The sequence below is a fragment of the Bufo gargarizans genome, chromosome 10 (genome assembly GCF_014858855.1).
Source record: "Bufo gargarizans isolate SCDJY-AF-19 chromosome 10, ASM1485885v1, whole genome shotgun sequence".
NCBI classification, from domain to species: Eukaryota; Metazoa; Chordata; class Amphibia; order Anura; family Bufonidae; genus Bufo; species Bufo gargarizans.
In genome coordinates, this window is record NC_058089.1 from 86,386,292 (window position 1) to 86,413,972 (window position 27,681).

At 44.6% G+C, this 27,681-nt stretch overlaps 1 protein-coding gene across 7 annotated transcripts in view; it reads right to left on the reverse strand.

Annotated features, from left to right (window-relative positions):
- Nucleotides 1–26,191, reverse strand: part of NFATC3 (nuclear factor of activated T cells 3) — a 154,907-nt gene extending 128,716 nt beyond the window's left edge. For 4 of the 7 annotated variants that reach the window (XM_044269853.1, XM_044269856.1, XM_044269860.1 and 1 more), the window contains exon 1: nucleotides 25,961–26,191. In XM_044269853.1, the coding sequence (XP_044125788.1) occupies nucleotides 25,961–26,045 (85 nt within the window). In that variant the 5' untranslated portion in view covers nucleotides 26,046–26,191. Of the gene's footprint in view, nucleotides 1–25,510; nucleotides 25,557–25,752; nucleotides 25,808–25,960 lie in introns of those variants that run through there. The other 3 variants (XM_044269858.1, XM_044269857.1, XM_044269859.1) reach the window with 3 other exon arrangements.
- Nucleotides 26,192–27,681: the final 1,490 nt, after the last annotated feature.

The following is a 27,681-nucleotide window of genomic DNA, read 5'->3' on the forward strand; positions in this document are numbered from 1 at the left end:
GGCCCCCCACCCCAGTATTAACAACATTGGTGGCGCAGTGCGCCCGCGGCCCCCCCACCCCAGTATTAACAACATTGGTGGCGCAGTGCGCCCGCGGCCCCCCCACCCCAGTATTAACAACATTGGTGGCGCAGTGCTCCCCCCCCCTCCCCCCAGTATTAACTAACAACATTGGCGCAGTGCGCCCGCAGTCCCCCACCCCAGTATTAACTAACAACATTGGTGGCACAGTGCTCCCCCCTCTCCCCCCAGGATTAATCCCCTCTCCCCTTCTCCTCCGATCGGAGTCCCAGCAGTGTAAGCCTGGGGCTCCGATCGGTTACCATGGCAGCCAGGACGCTACTGAAGCCCTGGCTGCCAAAGTAAGCTCTATGCTGCTGTGTGCACAAAGCACAGAGCAGCAGGGACAGTGTGAAGTCCTATTAACCCTGATAGAGCTCTATCAGGGCGAATAGGACAAGGGTTCTAGTCCCTAAGGGGGCTAAAAGTTAGTAAAAAAAAAATTATATATATATATATATATATATATATATATATATATATATATATATATATATAATTTTAATGTGTGTATATATGAAAAAGATTTACAAAAAAAATTCACATTAACAATAAACATTCATTTTCAGCAGGAATTTTTTTTTCTTTTCAAAAATGAAAATTCACATAATAATCGGTATAAATTATCGGCTATCGGCCTAAAAGTTCACAAATTATCGGTATCTGTATCGGACCGAAAAAAATCAATATCGGTCGATCCCTACACACAACGGTCGTGTGCATGAGGCCTAATGCTGTGGGTTCCAGCCCAGCCGAGTGTCTATAGTCCGCCACTGAAATGATTCTGTGAGTACAGGACAGTAGACCTTTTTAGGCTAGAACCCACAGCATCACAGATCATAATTAACCCCTTAAGGACACATGACGTATCGGTACGGCATGTTTCCCGAGTCCTTAAGGACACATGACGTACCGGTACGTCATGTGTTGTTCCGATCACTGCCGTGCGGCCGGCTGTGATCGGAACAAGGTGCCTGCTCAAATCATTGAGCAGGCACCTCGGCTAAATGCGCGGGGGGGTCCCGTGACCCCCCCATGTCCGCGATCGCAACAAACCGCAGGTCAATTCAGACCTGCGGTTTGTTGCGCTTTCTGCAGTTTCTGATCGCTGCGGTCCCTGACCGCGGCGATCAGAAACTTTAGTGTGGCGAAAATATATATTTATCACCCCCCCCTGCACCTCTGAATGATTTTAGCCCGGTGGGAGGTGCAGGGGGGGTGTTGCGGGCGGTGGGGGCGGTGCGGGAGGCGGGCGGTGCGGCAGGCGGGATCGCGATCCCCCGCCCGCCTCCTATTGTGTAATCGTTGGTGTACAGTGGGTATACCAGGGTGCCAGCACATTGCTGGCACCCTGGTATAAACGGCTGACATCGGTGATGCGATGTCAGCCGTTTAACCCTTTCCATACAGCGGTCCGTACGGACCGCTGTATGGAAAAAGTTAACAGTAAGAGGGAGCTCCCTCCCTCTCCGATCGGGGGGCTGCAGTGCATTTGCAGCCCCCCGATGGAGAGGGAGAGAGCCCCCAGACAGCCCCCCAGAGCCCCGTCCTTACCCTTCCCCGTCTGCGCAGTTCTGACCATAACTGAGCAGACGGGGAAGGTTCCCATGGCAACAGGACGCCTGCTCAGGCGTCCTGCTGTCCATGGTGCTGAACAGATCTGTGCTGAAAGCATAGATCTGTTCAGTGTAAGTAAAATACAGTACAGAGCCCTATATAGAGTACAGTACTGTATTATACAGACATCAGACCCACGGGATCTTCAAGAACCAAGTGGGTCTGGGTCAAAAAAAAAGTGAAAAAAAGGTAAAAATCAAAAAACACATTTATCACTGATTAAAAATTAAAAAAATAAAATTCCCTACACATGTTTGGTATCGCCGCGTCCGTAACGACCTGATCTATAAAACGGTCATGTTACTTTACCCGAACGGTGAACGCCATAAAAATAAAAAATAAAAAACTATGATGAAATTGAAATTTTGTCCACCTTACTTCCCAAAAAAAGGTAATAAAAGTGATCAAAAAAGTCGCATGTACGCCAAAATTGTAACAATCAAACCGTCATCTCATCCCGAAAAAAATGAGACCCTACTTAAGATAATCGCCCAAAAACTGAAAAAACTATGGCTCTTAGACTATGGAAACACTAAAACATCATTTTTTTTGTTTCAAAAATGAAATCATTGTGTAAAACTTACATAAATAAATAAAAAGTATACATATTAGGTATCGCCGCGTCCGTATCGACCGGCTCTATAAAAATATCACATGACCTAACCCCTCAGGTGACCACCGTAAAAAAATAAAAATAAAAACGGTGTAAAAAATGCCATTTTTTGTCATCTTACGTCACAAAAAGTGTAATAGCAAGCGATCAAAAAGTCATATGCACCCCAAAATAGTGCCAATCAAACCGTCATCTCATCCCGCAAAAAATGAGACCCTACTTAAGATAATCACCCAAAAACTGAAAAAACAATGGCTCTTAGACTATGGAGACACTAAAACATTTTTTTTGTTTTAAAAATGAAATCATTGTGTAAAACGTACATAAATAAAAAAAATTGTATACATATTAGGTATCGCCGCGTCCGTGACAACCTGCTCTATAAAATTACCACATGATCTAACCTGTCAGATGAATGTTGTAAATAAAAAAAATAAAAAACGCTGCCAAAAAAGCTATTTCTTGTTACCTTGCCGCACAAAAAGTGTAATATAGAGCAACCAAAAATCATATGTACCCTAAACTAGTACCAACAAAACTGCCACCCTATCCCGTAGTTTCTAAAATGGGGTCACTTTTTTGGAGTTTCTACTCTAGGGGTGCATCAGGGGGGCTTCAAATGGGACATGGTGTAAAAAAAAACAGTCCAGCAAAACCTGCCTTCCAAAAACCGTATGGCATTCCTTTCCTTCTGCGCCCTGCCGTGTGCCCGTACAGCGGTTTACGACCACATATGGGGTGTTTCTGTAAACTACAGAATCAGGGCCATAAATAATGAGTTTTGTTTGGCTGTTAACCCTTGCTTTGTAACTGGAAAAAAAAAATTAAAATGGAAAATCTGCCAAAAAAGTGAAATTTTTAAATTGTATCTCTATTTTCCATTAAATCTTGTGCAACACCTAAAGGGTTAACAAAGTTTGTAAAATCCGTTTTGAATACCTTGAGGGGTGTAGTTTCTTAGATGGGGTCACTTTTATGGAGTTTATAATCTGGGGGTGCATCAGGGGGCTTCAAATGGGACTTGGTGTCAAAAAACCGGTCCATAAAAATCAGCCTTCCAAAAAACAAACGGCGCACCTTTCCCTCTACGCCCCGCTGTGTGGCCGTACAGTAGTTTACGGCCACATATGGGGTGTTTCTGTAAACAGCAGAGTCAGGGCAATAAAGATACAGTCTTGTTTGGCTGTTAACCCTTGCTTTGTTAGTGGAAAAAATGGGTTAAAATGGAAAATTAGGCAAAAAAATGAAATTCTCAAATTTCATCGCCATTTGCCAATAACTCTTGTGCAACACCTAAAGGGTTAACGACGTATGTAAAATCAGTTTTGAATACCTTGAGGGGTGTAGTTTCTTAGATGGGGTCACTTTTAGGGAGTTTCTCCTCTAGGGGTGCATCAGGGGGCTTCAAATGGGACATGGTGTAAATAAACCAGTCCATAAAAATCAGCCTTCCAAAAACCAAACGGCGCTCCTTTCACTCTACACCCCGCTGTGTGGCCGTACAGTAGTTTACGGCCACATATTGGGTGTTTCTGTAAACGGCAGAGTCAGGGCAATAAAGATACCGTCTTGTTTGGCTGTTAACCCTTGCTTTGTTAGTGGAAAAAATGGGTTAAAATGAAAAATTAGACAAAAAAATAAAATTCTCAAATTTCCTCCCCATTTGCCAATAACTCTTGTGCAACACCTAAAGGGTTAACAACGTATTCAAAATCAGTTTTGAATACCTTGAGGGGTGTAGTTTCTTAGATGGGGTCATTTTTGGGTGGTTTCTATTATGTAAGCCTCGCAAAGTGACTTGAGACCTGAACTGGTCCCTAAAAATTGAGTTTTTGTAAATTTCTGAAAAATTTCAAGATTTGCTTCTAAACTTCTAAGCCTTATAACATCCCCAAAAAATAAAATATCATTCCCAAAATAATTCAAACATGAAGTAGACATATGGGGAATGTAAAGTCATCCACATTTTTGGGGGTATTACTATGTATTACAGAAGTAGAGAAACTGGAACTTTGAAATTTGCAAATTTTTCCAAATTTTTGTTAAATTTGATATTTTTTGGTGCAAAAAATATAATTTTTTTGACTTCATTTTACCAGTGTCATGAAGTACAATATGTGACGAAAAAACAATCTCAGAATGGCCTGGATAAGTCAAAGCGTTTTAAAGTTATCAGCACTTAAAGTGACTCTGGTCAGATTTGCAAAAAATGGCCTGGTCCTTAAGGTGAAATAGGGCTGTGTCCTTAAGGGGTTAAGCAGCGAGTTTGGTTCACATGAGATGTGGTCGGTCTGGGGAATATGGCCGCCACACAGAACGCATTTCACAGATCGAACATGGCCATGTGAATGCAGAGTGAAGCAATGGATCACCAAGTGAAAGGGCCAGTAAAAAAGAAGCAACATAATCCTACCAAGGTGCCAAACGTGCATTTTTTGAAGGCGGGTCCGCGTAAAAACTAACTGAATTACAGGATCGCGATAGACGGGATTGCGCTGCTACTGAGGCCGACGGCGCATGCGCCGCCTGTACAAGCGCGGTCCCGGCGACTGACCCGGGTGTCAATTAGACTGCATAGAGGCGGGGTTAGAGCAGGGGAGTTACAGCCTGGAATGAGGGAAGGGCTACCCCCTCGACTTCTATTGTGACTTGTGGAGCTGGAGAAGAGTACTTTATAAGCAATTTTTTCATGCATATACATGGCAGAAAAGCGGGACAAGACTGTATGATAACACAATGAGGATGATCTATAAAAGGTACTTTTGATAGTTTATTAAGTGAAATGCAGGTGAAAGGTTCGCTTTAAGGAATTGGCCATTTTTTGCAAATCTGACCAGTGTCACTTTTTTATTTATTTTTTTATTTTTTAATAGTTCTTTATTACAATCTTTCAATTCATACAAAATTTGCATAAGACATCTTGTTAATACATAGTTACACAAGCTAATTGCATATAAATATTTCCCCGTCTCCCCACCCATAAAAAAAAAAGGGAAGGTTAAAAATAACATCCTCCCTCCATTGCCCCTCCCCCCAGCTCGCCTCAGTTTTTTTATTTAGCCATCTCTGGCACAGCCTGGCAAATCTATGTTTTTTCTTCAAACCGGTCAAACAAAACTCCTCACTGGCTAACAACAATCTCGTGCAGTTCTCCCATTCTTTAACTGTTGGGGCCTCACGCCCCCCCCCAGTGCCCAACTATACATTTCCTGGCTTGGAACAGTAACTTGGTTGCAATTTCCTTATGTTGAAACCCTTCCACACCATCCAGCACGCCTAAAATGCATTCCTCGAAATGTCTAGGCACTGTTAGGGTACACTTTCACACTTGCGTTTTTCTTTTCCGGCATAGAGTTCCGTCACAGGGGCTCTATACCGGAAAATAACTGATCAGTTTTATCCCCATGAATTCTGAATGGAGAGTAATCCGTTAAGTTTGCATCAGGATGTCTTAAGTTCAGTTGTTTTGACTGATCAGGCAAAAGAGAAAACCGCAGCATGCTACAGTTTTCTCTCCGGCGAAAAAAACTGAAGACTTGCCTGAACGCCGGATCCGGCATTTTTTCCCATAGGAATGTATTAGCGCCGGATCCGTCTCACAAATGCTTTCAGTCAGCGGCAGATCGGCGGATCCGGCGGGCAGTTCCGACGACGGAACTCCCCGCCGGAGCATACTGCCGCAAGTGTGAAAGTAGCCTAAGCTGATAGAATTCATCTATTTTTTCAATTATCTTTGCCCAGTAGTTTTGGATTTCTGTACATGTCCATAATATATGTATATCGTCCGCCCCTATCTCTCCGCACTTCTGGCAAGCAAAGACTTTAGTACTGTAAAACTTCATTAACTTTTTCGTATAGTAGAGACTATATAATAATCCAATTTAATATATCGTATCTGAGAAGTTCCTTGAAACCCTAGTCTTTGCCTGTATAGCAGAGTTCCAAAATTCTTCCCGCACGGTTCCCAGATCCCATACCTGTCCCAGTTTGTATATTCCGTGTTTCCACCAGATCTTCTGCTGAATTGACTAATTCTGTGAGGCCAATATTGTCCCATAATGTGGTGTCTACATATAGCCCTGTTTGGGACCATAGGTCTTTTACCATCTTCCAGCTCTTGGCCATCAACCGAATCAAAGGTCTAGATTTACCTCCCTGTTGGGCCAGAATGCCCGTTTCTATTACTTGAAAGATGTTACATTTCTCCAGTCTTTTATTTATCCCTGCCATTACATTTTTATAGTTTTGCGTATTACTCCATGTTATCATATTTTTTATAATCCCTTCCCTAAAGAAGAGTTCTAAATCTGGTACGGACAGTCAGCCCTCCCTCTCCTAGATACTCAGTATCTGTGCCTTTATCCTCGTTTTTTTTCCTCGCCATATTAAACCAGTCAATAAACTAGCTATTATTTTAAAGTATCTTTTGGGGATTATCACTGGTGTATTCCACAGGACATAGTTCAAGGTGGATAGTACGCACATCTTAACTAGTGAAATACGTCCTGCCATCGAGATATACAGTCTTTTCCATACCTCTATTTTCTTAATTTCCTGAATTTTCGGGATCACGTTTAATCTAACAGTCATTGGGGTCCGGAGTAATCAGAATTCCCAAATATTTAACGGGTTCATTCATCATCTTAATTTCCAACTGTCCCGGTCTAAACTCGTTCAGAGGATCAATCGGAATACATGCCAATTTTGACCAGTTTATACTAAGTCCTGCGTGTTTGCCAAATTGCTCAAATACCTGAAATATCCTATTTAGTGATCCATGTGAGCCCACAAATAGCATGATATCGTCCGCATATAAGGCAATTTTTTCCTCATGGGTACGGTATCTGAACCCCTCAATTCCCGGATCCTGTCTGATCATGTCTGCAAGCGGTTCAATAGCTATAGCAAAAAGCAGAGGGGAGAGGGGACATCCCTGTCTAACCCCCTCTGCCAATTGGTATGCTACCTGAATGTTCTCTATTTACTATCACCCTTGCAGAGATTTTCGTATACAATAGTTTTACCCATGTGACAAAGCGATCCCCCAAATCCCATTTTCTTCATTGTGTTAATCAGGAAGGTCCATTCTATCGTGTCAAAAGCCTTTGAGGCGTCTATAGTTACAATCAACCGTTCTCCGCAATTCGTAGGTTCAAACTGAGTGTTCACAAAATATCTCATGATATTCTCTGCAGTAGTTTTGCCCAACATGAATCCCGACTGATCCTCACGAACAAGCACGGAGATCACACTCCTAAGTCTATTTGCCAAAATCTTAGCTAATATTTTATTGTCTGTAGTAATCAGTGAAATAGGACGATACGAGTCCATCAGGGCCGGGTCTTTGCCTGGCTTTAGGATATTTTTTGGAGTAACTATCTTGGCTGTTTGCGCAGTATTTTTGTGTCCCATTTCGTCCATTATACAATGGATATACTTATTCTTTTTTGTTTGGGTCGCTACCAAGGTCGCACCCAAATTTTTTTCCAGGGATATGTGCATGGATATAATTATCCATTACATGGTTTTCTTTGTTGTTCTGCCAATAAGAGCAGTTCGTCCTTTAATTCCGAGGCCTTTTCTATCCAGAAAGTATAATTTTGATCTGTAGGATTTGCAATATAATTGTTTTCATTTTTTTCCGCCTCGCCTTCTAACTGTTATTTTCTCCCTTATTCCTTTCTTATAGAGCCCTGTATACTTTGTGATAATCCCTCTAATAAAGGCCTTGGCAGCCTCCCATATTATACTAACTGTCGTTGATCCATCGTTTATCTCGAAAAACTCCCTTATCTCTCGCAAAATCTTATCGTGTGTATCCATCCTATACTTATGTTCATCCCTCTTTTTTTTTATTTTTTTGTGTTTTAATATTTATATATCGATTGGATTATGATCCGAAACGCCCCGTTGCCCATATTTCACCCCTATAATTTCCAGTGAACCTTTCTCATTTGTGAAAGCTAAATCTATCAGTGATAGACTCTTGTGAGTCTTTGAGAAACCCGAGAATTTACGTGAATTAGGGTGCATAATCCTCCAAATGTCAATCCAACTCAACTCTTTAGTGATATTTCTTTATTTGGATCCCATACAGGGACCCTGATTATTCCCCAGTTTACATCCATCACGTTATTAAAATCCCCAACCACCACCAGTGATTTATCCCCTGCCTTAAAGGGGTTATCCCACTTAGCGTTTTTATACTTACCTGCTGCCACCGCGCGTTCACTTCCTGGATTCTGGCTGGGGGCGGGCTTCATCTTGATTGAAGTCTTCTCCCGGCCGTGCCGCGCACTGGACTGAATGCGCACGCCGCCGCGCATGCGCAATGGTGACTTATTCCTACAGAGCCTGCGTGCGCGTTCGCAGCTCTGTACTATTCTGGCCGGGAAGAAGTCACCGTCGCGCATGCGCGGCAGCGTGCGCGTTCAGAACAGCGAGCGGACCGGCCGGGAGAAAAGGAGTCGTCTTCTGGGCAAGCGCGACCTTCCGGCTTTTGGAGAAGAGCAGTGGTCGTAACCAGGGGAGACCGAGTCACAACAATCAGGTAAGTGGGGATGAATTTTATCCTAATCGGTGGGGATTTGTTAATAAAGTATATTTACAAAAATGATCACTGTCAAATCATTAACAGATTTAACAGTGATCATTAGGATGGGATAACCCCTTTAAGTGCGATATCGTAAATTTAGATTTTAAAGGGTGGCAGTATATACACACTTGCTAATAACCACGCTCTACCTTCCAGTATGCAGTCCAGCAGGACATAACAGCCCTCCCTATTTTTATGTCTATGTCCCGATGTATTAATATGCTTACTCCTCTCACGTATGCCGAATACACTGAGTGAAAAGCATATTGCATCCATGGTCTACTTATCCCGTCCCTAGTCTCCTGCGTCAGGTGTGTTTCCTGCAGGCAAACTATTGCGGGAAGAGATCTCTGTATTGCATCAAAGACCGCAACTCTCTTGGAACCCCAGTGTCACTTTAAGTGCTGATAACTTTAAAACGCTTTTACTTATCCAGGCCGTTCTGAGATTGTTTTTTCGTCACATATTGTACTTCATGACACTGGTAAAATGAAGTTAAAAAAAATGCATCATTATTTATAAAAAAAAAATACCAAATTTACCCAAAAATTTGTAAAAATTTTTTTTGCAAATTTCCAAGTTTCAATTTCTCTACTTCTATAATACATAGTAATACCTCCAAAAATAGTTATTACTTTACATTCCCCGTATGTCTACTTCATGTTTGGATCATTTTGGGAATTATATTTTATTTTTTGGGGATGTTACAAAGCTTAGAAGCAAATCTTAAAATTTTTCAGAAATTTTCAAAAACCCAATTTTTAGGGACCAGTTCAGGTTCTGAAGTCACTTTGCGAGGCTTACATAATAAAAACCACCCAAAAATTACCCCATTCTATAAACTACACCCCTCAAGGTATTCAAAACTGATTTGTTAACCCTTTAGGTGTTCCACAAGAATTAATGGAAAATAGAGATACAATTTCAAAATTTTACTTTTTTGGCAGATTTTCCATTTTAATATTTTTTTTTCCAGTTACAAAGCAAGGGTTAACAACCAAACCAAACTCAATATTTATGGCCCTGATTCTGTAGTTTACAGAAACACCCCATATGTGGTCGTTTACCGCTGTACGGGCACACGGCAGGGGGCAGAAGGAAAGGAATGCCATACGGTTTTTGGAAGGCAGATTTTGCTGGACGTTTTTATTTTTTTGACACCATGTCCCATTTGAAGCCCCCTGATGCAGCCCTAGAGTAGAAACTCCCAAAAAGTGGTCCCATTTTAGAAACTACGGGATAGGGTGGCAGTATTGTTGGTACTAGTTTAGGGTACATAAGATTTTTGGTTGCTTTATATTACACTTTTTGTGAGGCAAGATAACAAAAAATAGCTGTTTTGGCACAGTTTTTATTTTTTGTTATTTACAACATTCATCTGACAGGTTAGATCATGTGATATTTTTATAGACCAGGTTGTCACGGATGCGGCGATACCCAAAATGTATACTTGTTTTTATATATGTAAGTTTTAGACAAGGATTTACTTTTTGAAGCAAAAATAAATAAATCATGTTTTAGGCTACTTTCACACTTGCGTTCAGAGCGGATCCGTCTGGTGTCTGCACAGACTGATCCGCTCCTATAAATGCAGACGATGGGATCTGTTCAGAACGGATCCGTCTGCATTATAGTTTAGAAAAAACTCTAAGTCTGAAAGTTGCTCAGACGGATCCGTCCAGACTTTACATTGAAAGTCAATGGGGGACGGATCCGTTTGCCTCCGTTCGGGTGCCGCCTGCTGAGCGGAGGACAAACGGTGCCAGACTGATTCATTCTGAGCGGATCCGAATCCACTCAGAATGCATTAGAGCAGTACGGATGCGTTCGGGGCCGCTTGCGATAGCCTTCAAACGGAACTCACAAGCGGAGCCCCGAACGCTAGTGTGAAAGTAGCCTTAGTGTTTCCATAGTCTGAGAGCCAAAATTTTTTACGTTTTTGGGCGATTACCTTGGGTAGGGTATGATTTTTGCAGGATGAGATGACGGTCTTATTGGCATTATTTTGGGGTGCGTGTGACTTTTTGATCGCTTGCTATTACACTTACACTTTTTGTGATGTAAGGTGACAAAAAATGTTTTTTTTAGCACAGTTTTTATTTTCAATTTTTTACGGTGTTCATCCAAGGGGTTAGGTCATGTGATATTTTTATAGAGCCGGTCGATACGGACGCGGCGATACCTAATGAGTACACTAGCAGTGAGCATGCTGATGTCACCGGAACTAATGGGCGGTCTTTAGCGCTGTCCTTCCCTGTAAAACATCCTAGGGCAGAGCTAAAGCCCGCCAATCAGAGCCGGTAACATCACAGGAATCCCACGCGATACAGCGAAGGGCAAGGGGGAGCAACGAGGCATGAAATGCTCGGATGCTCCATTCATAGGGGCTGAATGGGTGAAGAAGTGGTGGTTATGTCCAGGTTCAGCTTTGAACCCGGACAACCCTTTTAAAGGGAGTCTTTCACGCAGATTCACCCTATTAACCTAATAACAGTGTTCTGTCCACGGCATCCCCCCTATTAAAAACGGTGCTTACCATTTGTTCCTTGCTAGCATCATTGTGGAGAAAAACTTTTAATCAGCATTAAAATGAGTCTGTGAAGGTGCCCAGGGACAGCGTTACAACGGCCGGTGCCCAGGCCTCTGGGTCATTTTCATACTCCCCCCTCCTCCGTGTCTGCCCGCCCTTAGTCTCTGTTCTAACCTCCCTCCTCCCGTCCGTAATCCCGTGCATGCGCCGATGAACGCGATATCTGCACGTGGGATTACGGACGGGAGGAGGGAGGTTAGAACAGAGACTAAGGGCGGGCAGATGCGGCGGAGGGGGAGTGCCTTCGTATGAAAATGACCCAGGGGCCTGGGCACCGGCCGTTGTAACGCCGCCCCTGGGCACCTTCACAGACTCATTTGCATGCGGATTAAAAAAGTGTTTTTCTCCACAACGATGCTAGCAAGGAACAAATGGCAAGCACCGTTTTAATAGGGGGGATGCCGTGGACATAACACTGTTATTAGGTTAATAAAGTGAATCTGCGTGAAAGACTCCTTTTAAAGGGAGTAACTAATAAAACTAAAGCAATATTAAAATTACTGACCAGACTCCGAATGATAAGCATGGACTTTAGACAATATGTACTGCACATTTTTCCCCACAGACAAGCAGGGCAAAACCAAATCTGCCCTGGCATCTTAGTCTGTCCACCGTACCTGTGCCAAGGGGAAATGCGGTCATAAGAAGAGGACTCTCTTACCAACTTCCATTCCTGCCGGCAGAAACTGACACAGCGCAGGCAGACATCACAGACTTCCTGACCACAGAGCGCACACGGCAAAGACAGACTGAGCGCTCCTGAGCTTCATACATACTTTATACTTCTGCCTGGCGGCAATGATGTCTCAGGCCCCATGTGTAATAACCGCTCCTGTAAACTACACAGGACGTAGAAACATAGCCAGGAGCATTTCTGTTCCTGACCGTGCAAAACTTTTGGGTAAATCTCTCCCATTCAACACTGCAGATCTGTCACGGCAAATCCACGGCATTTCACTAATGGGTGGAAATACTCCTATATTAAAAATAAAAAATCCAAACCATTCGAAATTGCTGCAAAAAAAAAAAAAATAATAAAAAAAGCCCAAATACTGTAAATTTAAAATAAAATGCATAAGCAATTCTAATGCAATAATGAAAACACAAAGAAGTAACATATGGTAGAAAAATTGTGCAGAAGCAGAAGACTAGGTATACGTGATAAAACATGAAGCTCAAATTCTTATCTTCTGCCTGTAATAACAGGTTTATGGAATCCTCACATACCAGCAGGTTTGACTCACTGAACATCAATCCTGCTTCTAAGGCAAGAACAAAAGAGACGCTCTACCACCTTACCATGTTCCCCCTTTGACAGTTACTTACTTGCCTTAAGATACAAAAAACTTTAGGAAATGTTTCTTCACAAGATCTTCCTTTAATCCTTTGCTGCCAGAGGGATCTGCTATTTTTACGCTCCTACATTTTTAGTAGTCATTATTTGGTTCACGATAATTTTTATTGCGAAATTTAAAACTGCAGGGTTTCCTTAATAGATGCGTCACGTGAAGATATAAAAGACCGTCGAACATAAAGTCACCGTATAAAATGGAATAAAAGAAGCGGCAGAATTGGCTCTCATTTATCATATAAAAAAAAAAAAAAAATTGTTATTAATACATCGGAAACTGCAGAAATATTAAAATTGTTATGCTACTTATCACGTGCATTCAACGCAGTCCCTCGATCCACAAAAACAAAAAAACGTGTACAGAAAAATTTTAAAGAAAAAAAAAAAAAAAAACACACACCAAAAGCTATATAAATTTGGTTTCGACACAATCCTACTGACCCGCTGCATAAAGGTAACGTAAGTTTTATTGCGAAGTGAACAAAATAAAAATGACATCCAAAAAACAATGGCAGTCCAAGAAAGCCTCAAAGGATTTCTCTCTCTTCAGTAAATAGCATTTATCATGTAGAGAAAGATAATACAAGACACTTACTAATGTATTGTTATTATCCATATTCCTTCCTTTGCTGGCTGGATTCATTTTTTCTATCACATTATACACTGCTCGTTTCCATGGTTACGTCCACCCTGCAATCCATTAGCAGTGGCCGTCAGGATGGATTTGATTTAAATCGCTAGTCAGTAAGGCCCGATTGAAATCATAGTTTTCTACATAAAGACTAATTCTTGCTGGTATAACTTATAATATGCAAGTAGTTGAAGATTTTTAGAATAACAACTTTTCATATTAGTTTGATTAGGTCGATTCTGTATTCATAGGTTTGTAGAAGTTAGGATTAAGGTCTTTTTCTCAACTCTGTTCATGTTATAACATTTCTGCTGTGAAGAAGAGGCATGTGATCTCTGCTGAGTCAAATTCAGTTTTGAGAACTGCAAAAGTAAACCAAGCATCTGTGATAATATCTTGTAGGCAGAGAACCGGCCCAATAATCTTACAAAAACCTCTGGAAGAGCATGACATTGTGAATGGATTAATGGAATTTATTTGCCCAAAAAATTCAACATATACAGCCTTATTCTACATAATTAAAAAACTAATCTTTATTTCATGATGGAATAACCTTTGGATGGTAATATATTTTCCTCTTAAAGCATTTTATATAGATAAAAATAAAAATCTCATGTAAATAAAATAAATCATATTTTTTTTTTTTTTTTTTTAAATCATTGATTTTTATCCACCCTGGTGGCCGTGCTTGCAAACTATAGGAAAACGCGCCAGCCTACACACACTCCCATGGGCCCGGCCACTAGTGAAGACGGCGGCTTTTCCTCTAGTGTGCAAGCAAGACCACCGCTGCTGGATTGAAGGGTGGTCGTAACCCCTGGAAACGAGCAGTGCATAATGCAATTAAAAATGAATTAAGCCAGCAAAGGAGGCAATATGGACAATCACAATACAGCGCCGCAGCCTTTCTAGTTCAGTGACATTACTGTACATTGGTCACATGGCCTAAGTGCAGCTCAGCCCGATTCAAGTCAATTGAGCTGCAATACCAAGCACTGCCACTATACGATCTACGGCGCTGTCCTTGGAAAGCTGTGAGCACAGCGGCTCCCTGAAACAGCGGATTAGCGGTGATGCCGGGACTTGGACCTCTACTGATGTGGTAATGATGACCTATCCAGAGGATAAGTCATCATTATCTTTTCCAGGATAACCTTTAACTTTGTCTACATTATAAATGCCATTTGCTGAAATAAGAGATCCCCTTTAATTTAACTGGATCAATATTACCAGCCGCAATAACACATGTAGGGGGAATTTATCACTTGATTTGTTCCTTTGCTTGCTGCTGCAAAAAAAATGTTTTTGATGCACGCCATTTTTGAATATTTTTTTTTTTTTACTTTTCATGATTTTACACAGCTCTCGCCACTATTGAAAGTAGTTGGGTTTTCTAGTGATGATAGATAATCAGTTCTCTGCTGTCTATACTATAAGCAGGGTGTTTTAGTGATGATAATCAGTTCTCACCTCTCCTCTCCCTTATACTAGGTATCTTCGGACTGCTCCAAGGCGCTGTACTAAGGTAATGCAGGCTGGCGGCACTATATGGCATACAGAGATGCCACCAGCCTGCAGACAGTTACGGTACCGGTCCGGGCACTCTAGGACCAGCTCACATGGAGGAGATCGGGCGCAGCACTTGGTCATCAGTGAAACCGTCAGCCTGCTGCTTAGTGCCGCAATGTATGCACAGGCTGGCGGCTTCACTGAAGGGTACCGCGAGTGCTGCCTGCCCGCCCGTCCTTCCATTGTTTTATGGCAGCTCAGGAGCAGTTAGTGAAAGCTCCTGAGCTGCATTAAGTTACACATTTGGGCCACATTAGTTTTATAAGACGCACTAACTTTTCCCCTCCACTTTGGAGGGGGAAAAAGTGCGTCTTATAAAGCGTAAAATACGGTAAATCCCTTTTCACAGGAGCCTACCTCTGCTATGGGAAGATTCATACTTCCCTGCTTCCCTCTGCTCTGGTCATGCCCTGGCTCCCGTGTATCTATCTTATGGTCCACAGCTTGTTTCCTTCCTCCCTGGCATAATCATCTGCTCTGCTCCACAAGAGAAAAATCATTGCTGAAGCCAGTCATTGGCTGCAGAGAAGTAGATGAACGTGCCTGTGCCGGGGACTAAATAAAACAATCCTCAGACCTAAAGATGGACACAGAGGAGCCGGCATGTAAGACCAGCGCCGCAGAGAGTAGACAAGTATGATTCTATCCATAGCAGAGGCAGGCTGCAGGATCCTGTGAAAAGGTACTTATTGCTGCACAACCCTTTCATGGCAGCACTGAATATCGCAGCTACTTCTTACAGGCTTCTTTTATTCCCATTTAGACTTGCGCATTGTTCTCTGCATCTCCAGGACACACATATAGAGCTTCATTAACTTTTTCTGCAGACAAATTCATACATTTCTTACAATTATTAAGCGTATAAATGTTTTCCAGTTATCAAGAGTACAATGCAAAGTATATTTACTTACAGGCATTTGGAAAATGTCAGGAATTTCAGAAATTGTATATATTTGTAGATAAATAAAAATCTTCTAAGGGCACTTTCACACTTGCGCCGTTAGATTCCGGCAGGCAGTTCCGTCGCCAGAACTGCCTGCCAAATCCGGAAATCAGTGTGCAAACAGATAGCATTTGTTTCCGGATCTGGATGCGGATGACAAATGCATTGAAACACTGGATCCGTATCTCCGGTGTCATCCAGAAAAACGAAACCGGTGTTTATTTTTTCACATTTTTAAAAAGGTCCGGTTTTCTGAAACACTTGGTACCAGATCCGGCATTAATACATTTCAATGGAAATTATTGCCGAATCCGGCAAGTGCTCCGGAGTTTTGGCCGGAGAAAATACCACAGCTTGCGGTGAAAGTACCCTCAGAATCCTGATTACTAACAGTGATAGTAAGAAAGAGTAAGGCGTCAGTTTTATTTTGCCCGGATAAGAGCCGGGTGCGTTGCGGGAAAATGCGCAATTTTCCCGCGCGAGTGCAAAACATTGTCATGCGTTGCACTCGCGTGAAAAAAATTGCGCATGTTTGGTACCCAAACTTCTTCATAGAAGTTCGGGCTTGGGATTGATGTTCTGAAGATTGTATTATTTTCCCTTATAACATGGTTATAAGGGAAAATAATAGCATTCGGAATACAGAATGCATAGTATACCAGCGCTAGAGGGGTTAAAAAAAAAATTAAAAATAATTAAACTCACCTTAATCCACTTGATCGCGAAGCTGGCATCTCCTTGTGTCTCCTCTGCGCTGAGCGGCTGAACAGGACCTGGGGTGAGCTGCTCCATTAAATACAGGTTAAGGACCTTCGATGACGTCACTCCGGTCATCACATGGTACGTCACATGATCTTTTACCATGGTGATTCACCATGGTAAAAGACCATGTGATGACCGGAGTGACGTCATCGAAGGTCCTTAACCGATATTTAATGGAGCAGCTCACCCCAGGTCCTGTTCATCAGCAGAGGAGACAAAGGAGATGCCGGGCTTCGCGATCAAGTGGACTAAGGTGAGTTAAAAATTTTATTATTTTTTTTTAACCCCACTAGCGCTGGTTTACTATGCATTCTGTATTCAGAATGCTATTATTTTCCCTTATAACAGAAAATAATAATGATCGGGTCTCCATCCCGATCGTCTCCTAGCAACAGTGCGTGCAAATCGCACGGCATCCGTACTTGCTTGCGGATGCCATCCGATTTTCACACACCCCATTCATTTCTATGGGGCCTGCGTCACGTCGAAATCGGACAATATAGAGCATGCTGCGATTTCAACTGAACGCACAAGTGATGCGTTAAAAACAACGCTCATGTGCACAGCCCCATAGAAATGAATGGGTCAGGATTTAGTGCGGGTGCCATACGTTCGCCGCACAGATCGCACCCGCACGGAAAACTCGCCCGTGTGAAAGGGGCCAAAGAGTTTCTGTTGGATAACAACCCCATTGAAGTCAATGGGGAAACAGTCTACAGAAGGTGTGGAATCATACTAACAATTGACATACTGCAGATTTCTAAATCCGCTCGGTAGGTCAAAAGAACGGAAGAAAAAAAAAAAAAAAAGCAAAGTGTATAAGAGATTTGTCAAATCTCATTCACTTTGCTGGTACAGTATTACGCTAGTATTTTTTTTCAAGCGTAGTCCGCAGCGTGTGCAGTTGCCCAAAGGTTGCGGATCACATTTGGTTTTTCAACGCAGATTTTCGTGCAGAAAAAGCTCAGCATAATACAGTACCAGCAAAGTTTATAAGAATAGACAAACCTCATGCACACTTACCATATTTTTCGCCCTATAAGTTGCACCGTTTGCAAATATAAACAAGTGCTTCTATTATGGAAGCGCTCATTAGTACAGGAGGACCGGGAAGTGGTGAATGCAGTGCTTCCCGGGCTCCGTACTCGCCGTTTCCTGATCTTCCTCAGACGCTCGCTGTGCTGCGAATGCGCACAGCACAAGGACGTTGGCGCTCTGTGACCTCACGCTGTGCACTTTGAGTCTAGCAGAGCGCGTGGCAGAAAGAACAGGAAGAGCTCTGGATGCGAGGAGCGGCATGTGGAGCAGGAGTGGTACATCTTTTTTTTTTGTCTGCACTGCTGTCTGATTAATACGGGTGTCTGATCTGAGGTCTGAATAGGAGTCCTATGCATACTGGGGCTCTCATCTGAGGTCTGATTGGGGGGTCTTATTTACATCAGGGGTCCGAGCTAAGGTCCGAATGTGGTCTTATCTGAGGTCTGATACACATTGGGGGTTGATTGGGGCTCTGAGTTGAGGTCTGATGAAAAATATTTTTTTTCTTATTTTCCTCCTCTAAAGCCTTAGGCCCCTTTCACACGGGCGAGTTTTCCATGCGGGTGCGATGCGTGCGGTGAACGTATTGCACCCGCACTGAATCCTGACCCATTCATTTCTATGGGGCTGTGCACATGAGCAGCGATTTTCACGCATCACTTGTGCGCTGAGTGAAAATCGCAGCATGCTCTATATTGTGCGATTTTCACACGACGCAGGCCCCATAGAAGTGAATGGGGTGTGTTAAAATCGCATAGTATCCGCAAGCAAGTGCGGATGCGGTGCGATTTTCACGCACAGTTGCAAGGAAACGATCGGGACGGAGACCCGATCATTCTTATTTTCCCTTATAACATTGTTATAAGGGAAAATAGCATTCTGAATACAGAATGCATAGTAAAACAGCGCTGGAGGGGTTAAAAAAAATAAAAAATAATTTAACTCACCTTAATCCACTTGATCGCGAAGCTCGGCATCTCCTTCTGCATCCTTTGTTGAGCAGGACCTGTGGTGAGCATTAAATACAGGTAAAGGACCTTTGATGACGTCAGATCACATGCTCCATCACCACGGTGATGGACCATGTGATTGGAGCATGTGATCTGACGTCACCACAGGTCATTTAGCCCACAGCTAGTAAAGAAGAGACCGGGAACTATGCGATCAAGAGGATAAGGTGAGTTAACTTTTTTATTTTTTTAACCCCTCCAGCACTATTATACTATGCATTCTGTATTCAGAATGCTATTATTTTCCCTTATAACCATGTTATAAAGGAAAATAATACAATCTTCAGAACATCAATCCCAAGCCCAAACTTCTGTGAAGAAGTTCGGGTTTGGGTACCAAACATGCGCGATTTTTCTCACGCGAGTGCAAAACACATTACAATGTTTTGCACTCACACGGAAAAATCGCGCATTTTCCCGCAACGCACCCGCCTCTTATCCGGGCAAAAAAACTGACGCCCGTGTGAAAGAGGCCTTATAGGGCTCCTTTTTTTTTTTTTATCCTGGACAGAACCTGACCTACTATAAGGATACAAAAATCTGCAACATGTCAACTGTTTGTGTTAATTTTTTGGTGCAGATTTGCAATCTAAGGCTACTTTCACACTTGCGCTTGATCGGATCCGTTCTGAACGGATCCGATCATATTAATGCAGACGGAGGCTCCGTTCAGTACGGATCCGTCTGCATTAATAACTTTAAAAAAATTCGCAAGTGCGCAAGTAGCCTGCGCGGATCCGTTCAGACTTTCAATGTAAAGTCAATGGGGGACGGATCCGCTTGAAGATTGAGCCATATGGTGACATCTTCAAGCGGATCCGTTCCCATTGACTTACATTGTAAGTCTGAACGGATCCGCACGCCTCCGCACGGCCAGGCGGACACCCGAACGCTGCAAGCAGCGTTCAGCTGTCCGCCTGTCCGTGCGGAGGCGAGCGGAGCGGAGGCTGAACGCCGCCAGACTGATGCAGTCTGAGCGGATCCGCATCCATTCAGACTGCATCAGGGCTGGACGGAGGCGTTCGGGTCCGCTCGTGAGCCCCTTCAAACGGAGCTCACGAGCGGACCAACGAACGCTAGTGTGAAAGTAGCCTAAGTTAAAGGGGTTCTGTAGTTTTTTTTAAACTGATGATCTATCCTCTGGATAGATCATCAGCATCTGATCGGCGATGGTCTGACACCCGGGACCCTTTAAGGTATATGCATAAATTTTTTTTTATAGGCACAGAAATCCATGCAGAGATCTGTGCGGATTTCCAGGTCGTAAAACCTGTGTGAAGGTAGCCTATGAGCCCATATTGCAGACTTGTGTGCAAAGCTAGCAATAGTAAGAAGCCACTGCAAGTCTAAGGCTATTTTCACACTGGCATTTTGGTTTTCCGTTTGGGAGACCCATTTTGGACCGCTTGTGAGAGCCCTGAACATTTTAGTTTGCATTCCGAATGGAAAAGGATCCGCTTAGAATGCATCAGTTTGCCTCCGTTCCGTCTCCATTCCACTTTGGTGGCTATTTGCAGCGCTTTGGTGTCCGTCTGACGAAACTGAGCCAAACGGATCCGTCCTGGCACACAATGTAAGTCACTGGAGATGGATCCATTTTCACTGACAATCTGGCACAATAGAAAACGAATCCGTCCCCCATTGACTTTCAATAGTGTTCAAGAAGGATCCGTCTTGGCTATGTTAAAGATAATACAAACGGATCCGTTCTGAACGGATCAGTCTGTGCAGATCCATGATGGATCCGCACCAAACGCAAGTGTGAAAGTAGCCTTAAAAAAATTGTTACGTAATCCTACAAGCTCCTGTGTTTAGCCAATGTCTCAAGTGTAATAACTCACTGGTAGGATGCCTTTTGGCAGACTTTACCCTGTGCAAGGGTCAGACTTTCCATACAATTTGAAAGTCACCAATTCGATTAGGGTATTTTTACATCCGACAGGTTCACTGTGAATGTACCGTTGAGTGTTCGTGTAAGGCCTCATGCACACGACAGCCGTTTTTCTCGGCCTCCTTTCCTTTTTTTTTTTTTTTTTGTGGATAGGATGGGGACCCATTCATTTCAATCGGTCAGCAAAAAAATGTTGATAGTTCATCCGTTTGTGTTCTGTGTCCGTTGTCTGCGTTTCTCTTCAGCAAAAAAAATAGTGCATGTCCTATTTTTTTCAGATTTGCGGACAAGAATAGGCATTTATTACAAGGGATCTGTGGAAAAAAACTGATCCTCCCCCAAAAAAAAAAAAAAACGGATGGCGCATGTTTTTTTGGGCGGACACACTGTTTGCGGACACAAAAAACAACTGTCGTGTGCATGAGGCCTAAGGAAAATCTGCAGCGTTTTATCGCACAAGCAAAGTGGATCAGATGTCAGTTTCTCATCTCAGCATACACTCTCCTGGAGTCCGGATTTTCAGCCGTCAAATTACGGCCCGGATATCCACTGCGGATTTCAGCCCTTGTAGAGCACAGAGTAGTAAAATCTGCAACAAATCTACAGTACATAACCTGACGGTAAACTAGATTGAAGGGGTATGCTGGAGTGATAATTCTAAATAAAACTGGGGTAGAATAGTGCAAAAATAATACTTGCCAATTCCCCGCAGCTGCTGTTCAGTCACTGCTTAGGTCCCGACTGTCCACTCAATGACTGGCAACAGTGGCGACCCGCCTCGGCCAGTGATTGGTGGAGTGGGGTGAAAAGCCTGAGAAGAGGAAGTGGAGAGGGACGCGGACCAGAACAGCAGCGGGAGAGCAGTAAGGCGAGTACTAAAAGTTGGTTATTATTGCCTTCTACAAACTGATTTTTATTTAGAATTATTGCACTTTTAGAAATCCCCAAGTCCCAACATTTGTTTGGGCCGGCAACAAAAACGTCATATTGTGCACATAAATCACATTCTTCTGTATCTCAAAATTGAGCTGATCCAACATGGGAACGGTCTAGAAAGAGGATAAAAGTTTACTGCTTTTTCATAAATAAATAAAAAAAACTGCAATAAAGATGTTACTACAAAGTGTTCCTATACTTTACAATAACTTTTGATAGGTCGTAGTGACAAAAAGGTTTTGCTTTCTAGGGATCGAAGTGCTGATCGCTAGAAGGAAGAGAGAGAGGTGCTCACAAAGTGCACACCCTCCGTGCTGTAGGAGACTATGAGCATGTCTCCAGTCCGTCTCCTGCAGTGAGGAAAGAGCGCCATCAGTGGGGGTCTCAGCATTCGGACCCCCACCTATCAAAACCTTTGATGTGTAGTTATGATGAGAGGTCGCACTCCATTTTTTCTGGAAGAGTAAAAATACTCCTCTTACCATTTTTGAGGAGTATTTTTAGCCGAGGAGGAGGACGAAAATTGCACTTCTATATAATACGTAGGTCTACATAATATTAAGATGTTGCCATTTCTGCAGGGAAACCATTACCAGTCTCCTCTATAATGTCTTCCATGCAGAAATAGCAAATTTTGACCATTTTAAATTTCTCTCTCAGAAGACTGAATCCCTACCTTTCAGGAAGCACCAAATCTGTCACATAGGGATCGGAGCGGTAGACTGTGCAAAACCCAATGCAATAAGAATTGAACAGGGACGTCTGGTGGTTGTGGCAGGGAGCAGTGGGGTCTGGGATGAATGCACAGGAGGCAGTTATAGGACAGTCTTAGGCCTCATGCGCGTGACCGCAGTGTGTTTTGCGTAACGCAAACTGCGGATGCGCAAAACACGGATGGCTTCCGTGTGCGTTGCGCAATTTGCGGAACGGCGAGGACAGCCTTTAATATAACTGCCTATTCTTGTCTGCAAAGCGCGGACAAGAATGGGACATGTTATTTTTATTAATTTTTTGTGGACCACGAAACGGAGCAACGGATGCGGGCAGCAAACGGAGTGCTATCTGCATCTTTTGCGGCCTCATTGAAGTGAATGGGTCCGCACCAGAGCCGACAAAACTGCGGCTTGGATACGAACCAGAACAACGGTCGTGTGCATGAGGCCTTATACACAATATATCAGACTGTTGCACAGTATAGTGCACCCTATAGTCCTCTCTGATCTCTGGGCAGGAACCATACAGGAAAATAGACCTCAACAGTCGAGGGTACATACATAGAAAAACTAATAGCCAAGGGGCTAAACAAAACAAAAGAGAGAAAACCGCGCTGTTCAGAGTAGGTATAAATTCACATTAGGATTTTTTTTTTCAGTTTTTGTTTATTTAGTTAGGATTGGGTGTATTTGTTTACTTGCCACTGTATTTTATCTGTAAGAGGTTTAGGGTACTTTCACACTAGCAGCAGGACGGATCCGACAGGCTGTTAACCCTGTCGGATCCGTCCTGCCGCCTGTCCGTCCCCATTGACTATAAAGGGGACCGGGGGCGGAGCTCGGGAACAGCGCACGGCGAGAGGCCGCCGGACTAATAGTACTGCACGTCCGACTTTTTAGTCCGGCGGCCTCTCGCCGCGCCGGAGCTCCGCTCCAATTATAGTCAATGGGGATGGAGCGGCAGTCCGGCGGCACGGCAAAGTAGCGGCAGGACGAACAGGGTGAACAGCCTGAACAGCCTGTCAGATCCGTCCTGCCGCTAGTGTGAAAGTACCATTAGCCTCCTACAGATAAAATACAGTGGCAACTAAACAAATACACCCAATCCTAACTAAATAAACAAAAACTGAAAAAAAAAAAAAAAAATCCCAATGTGAATTTATACCTACTCCGAGCAGTCGGTTTTCTCTATTTGTTTTCTTTAGCCTCTAGTTTTTCCATTCATAAACCTCCACATTGAGCTCCCAGCAGCAGATAGAAGCCTGCAGGGCACGCTGGGACTTCTGGTGTCACATCACCTGTGCACACGGTCTTTGCTCAGCAGAGGCTCCGTTCCCGCCATACTGTCCCTGGCACATGGTGCGGTAGCCTACCGATACTGGCAGATCAGCAGCCTCCTCCATAATAACAAAGCTCTGTTATTGCTGCGCTGCCTGTGCCGTTCACAGCGCTCATGAATGGCAGTGAAATTATCCTGCGTATTCATACGCATTAGACATTTTTTAGGGCGTAAAACTGCCTGTACAGACGTCTATGACACTTGTGCAGGAGTTATTGCGACCTCTGGCTATGACCTATGAAACTATTTTTCAAAGTACAGGGACACTTGAAGATATATAGCAGAAGACAGATCTATAGACACAGGTGAGGTGGGCCTCTCCTGGTCATCACTGTAGGGTAAGGCCAAACGTAGGAGAAGACCACCTGCAGAGGAATTTCCACTGTGGATTAGTTGCCTGTTTCAACCTCGGCAAAGCAAAGGGTGAAATTTGTGCGACACCCCGTGGATTTAGAATCGGCACCGCAGATCAATTTACACAAAGTTTTTAAATAGAAGACTACACACTAATATCCAGACACGGACAGCGGCTAGACGGGCTGGGACTGACTCAGAAATAAGGAGGCCAGGGTAGTACTTGGAAGCCATGGTCATGCTCTTCCAACCAACATCAGACATTTCTAGTCGTGTGACATGTCGCATTGTCTTATTGGAAGATCCCATCCGCCCCAGGGAAGACAATCAGCATGTATGGGTGTCTGATCTGCAAGGATGGATTCATACCCAGATCGGCTGACAGCGCCTTCCACATGGATGAGTGGCCCAGAGAATGCCACTAACATTCCCCAGACCATAACGCAGCCGCCACCAGCTTGTGTTCTTCCAGCAGTGGTTGCAGAGTGTTTGTTTTCTGATGTTTCTCGTCTGACACCACAACGTCCATCCATTCAATAAAACAGAAAACGTGACTCATAGAAGAAGACAACCCTCTGCCAAACAGCAGAGGTCCAATTCCGATACTGCCGTGAAAATTGAAGCCTTTTCTGCTGATGCAGGGACCCTCCATCTGCTTCAGAGCCCCATCAGTGGCACGTGGTGCTCTGCAGTTTCCACGTCACTTATTCCCAATGGTGACGTCTGCCACTCACCATACACTTTCACCACAGCAACTTGAGACCAGTTCACACTCTGAAGCCAATAATTATCCCTTTTTGCAATTTTGATAAAATCACCCCTCTTAGTGCCAGAGGATGCGCTTACTTTCTGACGAGGCCAAATGAAGCTCATCCTCCAGCAGTCCAGAAAAACCTGACATACAGACGCCGGACTCGATAAATGACCCCCAGAGCGTCTCACCACATTTTTCTCCAATAGAGAAAGCGATGTGAAACTCCTGGAAAAAAAAATAAAACCCCAGAGCTCCAGCACTATGAGATTTTGAAAATCCAGAAAGAAAACAAATGTCTCCTAACAATTCCCATGGCCCTTCAGCTAACATCTGGAGCAGTCGTTATTACAGCAAAAAAAAATAAAAAAATCTGCAAAAAAAAAAACACCAGTAAAGTGCAGAAAAATTCCACAAAAAATAAATTATTATTATTAATAATAGAAAGAATCATAACAACATTAAAAATTAAAAGAAATAAAAACAGAACAGAATGAAGTGAGTTGTGGAGGCTGAACACAGAGGAAGCTAGCATCCATCTAGTAACAGAAGCCTATGTGGATGGGGCGGTATATATATATCTCACATACACGACGGGGCGGTATATATCTATCTATATCTCACATACACAGTGTAAAGTACTTGCTCACACCACAACACAGCCCTGGGGGTGATGCCTCCATCAGACGTGCAGGGCTTGGAGACCTGTTCACACACATGTGGAATAACGCACACGATTCTCCCTACCCGCAGTCATCACCTTGCATCCAAGCCCAGGCCATGGATAACGCGTGCGGTCACACAGGGGTCTCCCATGACAAGCCGCTGTCACTGGAGGAGCAGCCTGAGGCGACATGTCACATATGTCACACACACACACACCCCCTCCCCTCCCCACACTGGGTGATGACCCCGCCGGTGCCCGCGCTTCCTGCCCAGTCGGCAAACTCTAGCAGCTCATGACGCCAGCCCGTGCCCAGCCCACCGACCTACAGCAAGTGCCCCCGTGCCACCGCTACCAGCAGAGCGCCGCGCTCAGCAGCGCCCCCTGCCGGGCAGTCAGCGGCCGCCGCACAGGTTACTATTTACGGTTATACCACAACACCTGCCCCGGCCCCCGCCACACGTGCATGACGTCGTCACCCACCGCGGTTCCACACTCCACAACCACCTGACGAGACGCTCGGAGTCACTTACCTGCCGGTCCTAAGGGCTGTGTCGCCTCCTCCCCGAATATGAGCCTGAAGTCCAACTCGTCAGAACCACAATGTGTGGCACTCATCGGTGCCGGCGGCCCGCGCGCAGCTTTTCCGTTCTCTCCGCGCCGGTTTCTCGCCCAGTCCCCGGTTTCGCGCGCTCCGTTCTGACCTCACACCAACTTTCTCTGTGTCGAGCGTTCGGGGCCTCAGTAACGTTTAGTTCCCCTTCTCGATAAGGACCCTGTGACGTCGGAGCGTCACGTGACACGCGGAGTCACGTGGGGCAGGACTCCGCTCTCGCCGCTGGTTGGGGTTGTGGTGCTGTGAGGAGAAACAGAGAGGGCTAAGGACCGGGCCGTCAGGCGACACGGACGGTGTATGGAGGACAGTGTAGTGGTGCTGTGAGGAGAGAGAGGGCTGAGGACCAGACCGGGCAGGCGACACGGACGGTGTATGGTGGCTGATGTGCTACACTGGACGGTGTAGTGGAGGCTGATGTGCTACACTGGACGGTGTAGTGGAGGCTGATGTGCTACACTGGACGGTGTAGTGGGGGCTGATGTGCTACACTGGACGGTGTAGTGGAGGCTGATGTGCTACAGTGGACGGTGTAGTGGAGGCTGATGTGCTACACTGGACGGTGTAGTGGAGGCTGATGTGCTACACTGGACGGTGTAGTGGGGGCTGATGTGCTACACTGGACGGTGTAGTGGAGGCTGATGTGCTACACTGGACGGTGTAGTGGAGGCTGATGTGCTACACTGGACGGTGTAGTGGTGGCTGACGTGCTTCACTGGACGGTGTAGTGGTGGCTGATGTGCTACACTGGACGGTGTAGCGGTGGCTGATGTGCTACACTGGACGGTGTAGCGGTGGCTGATGTGCTACACTGGACGGTGTAGTGGTGGCTGATGTGATGTACGGAGGACGGTGTAGTGGTGGCTGATGTGATGTACGGAGGACGGTGTAGCGGTGACTGATGTGCTGTTTGAAGGGCGGTGTAGTTATGGCTGATGTGCTACACTGGATGGTGTAGCGGTGGCTGATGTGCTACACTGGACGGGGTAGCGGTGGCTGATGTGCTACACTGGACGGTGTAGCGGTGGCTGATGTGCTACACTGGACGGTGTAGCGGTGGCTGATGTGCTACACTGGACGGTGTAGCGGTGGCTGATGTGCTACACTGGACGGTGTAGCGGTGGTTGATGTGATGTACGGAGGACGGTGTAGTGGTGGCTGATGTGCTACACTGGACGGTGTAGTGGTGGCTGATGTGATGTACGGAGGACGGTGTAGTGGTGGCTGATGTGATGTACGGAGGACGGTGTAGTGGTGACTGATGTGCTGTTTGAAGGGCGGTGTAGTGGTGGCTGATGTGCTACACTGGACGGTGTAGTGGTGGCTGATGTGCTACACTGGACGGTGTAGTGGTGGCTGATGTGCTACACTGGACGGTGTAGTGGTGGCTGATGTGCTACACTGGACGGTGTAGTGGTGGCTGATGTGCTACACTGGACGGTGTAGTGGTGGCTGATGTGCTACACTGGACGGTGTAGCGGTGGCTGATGTGCTACACTGGACGGTGTAGCGGTGGCTGATGTGCTACACTGGACGGTGTAGTGGTGGCTGATGTGATGTACGGAGGACGGTGTAGTGGTGGCTGATGTGATGTACGGAGGACGGTGTAGCGGTGACTGATGTGCTGTTTGAAGGGCGGTG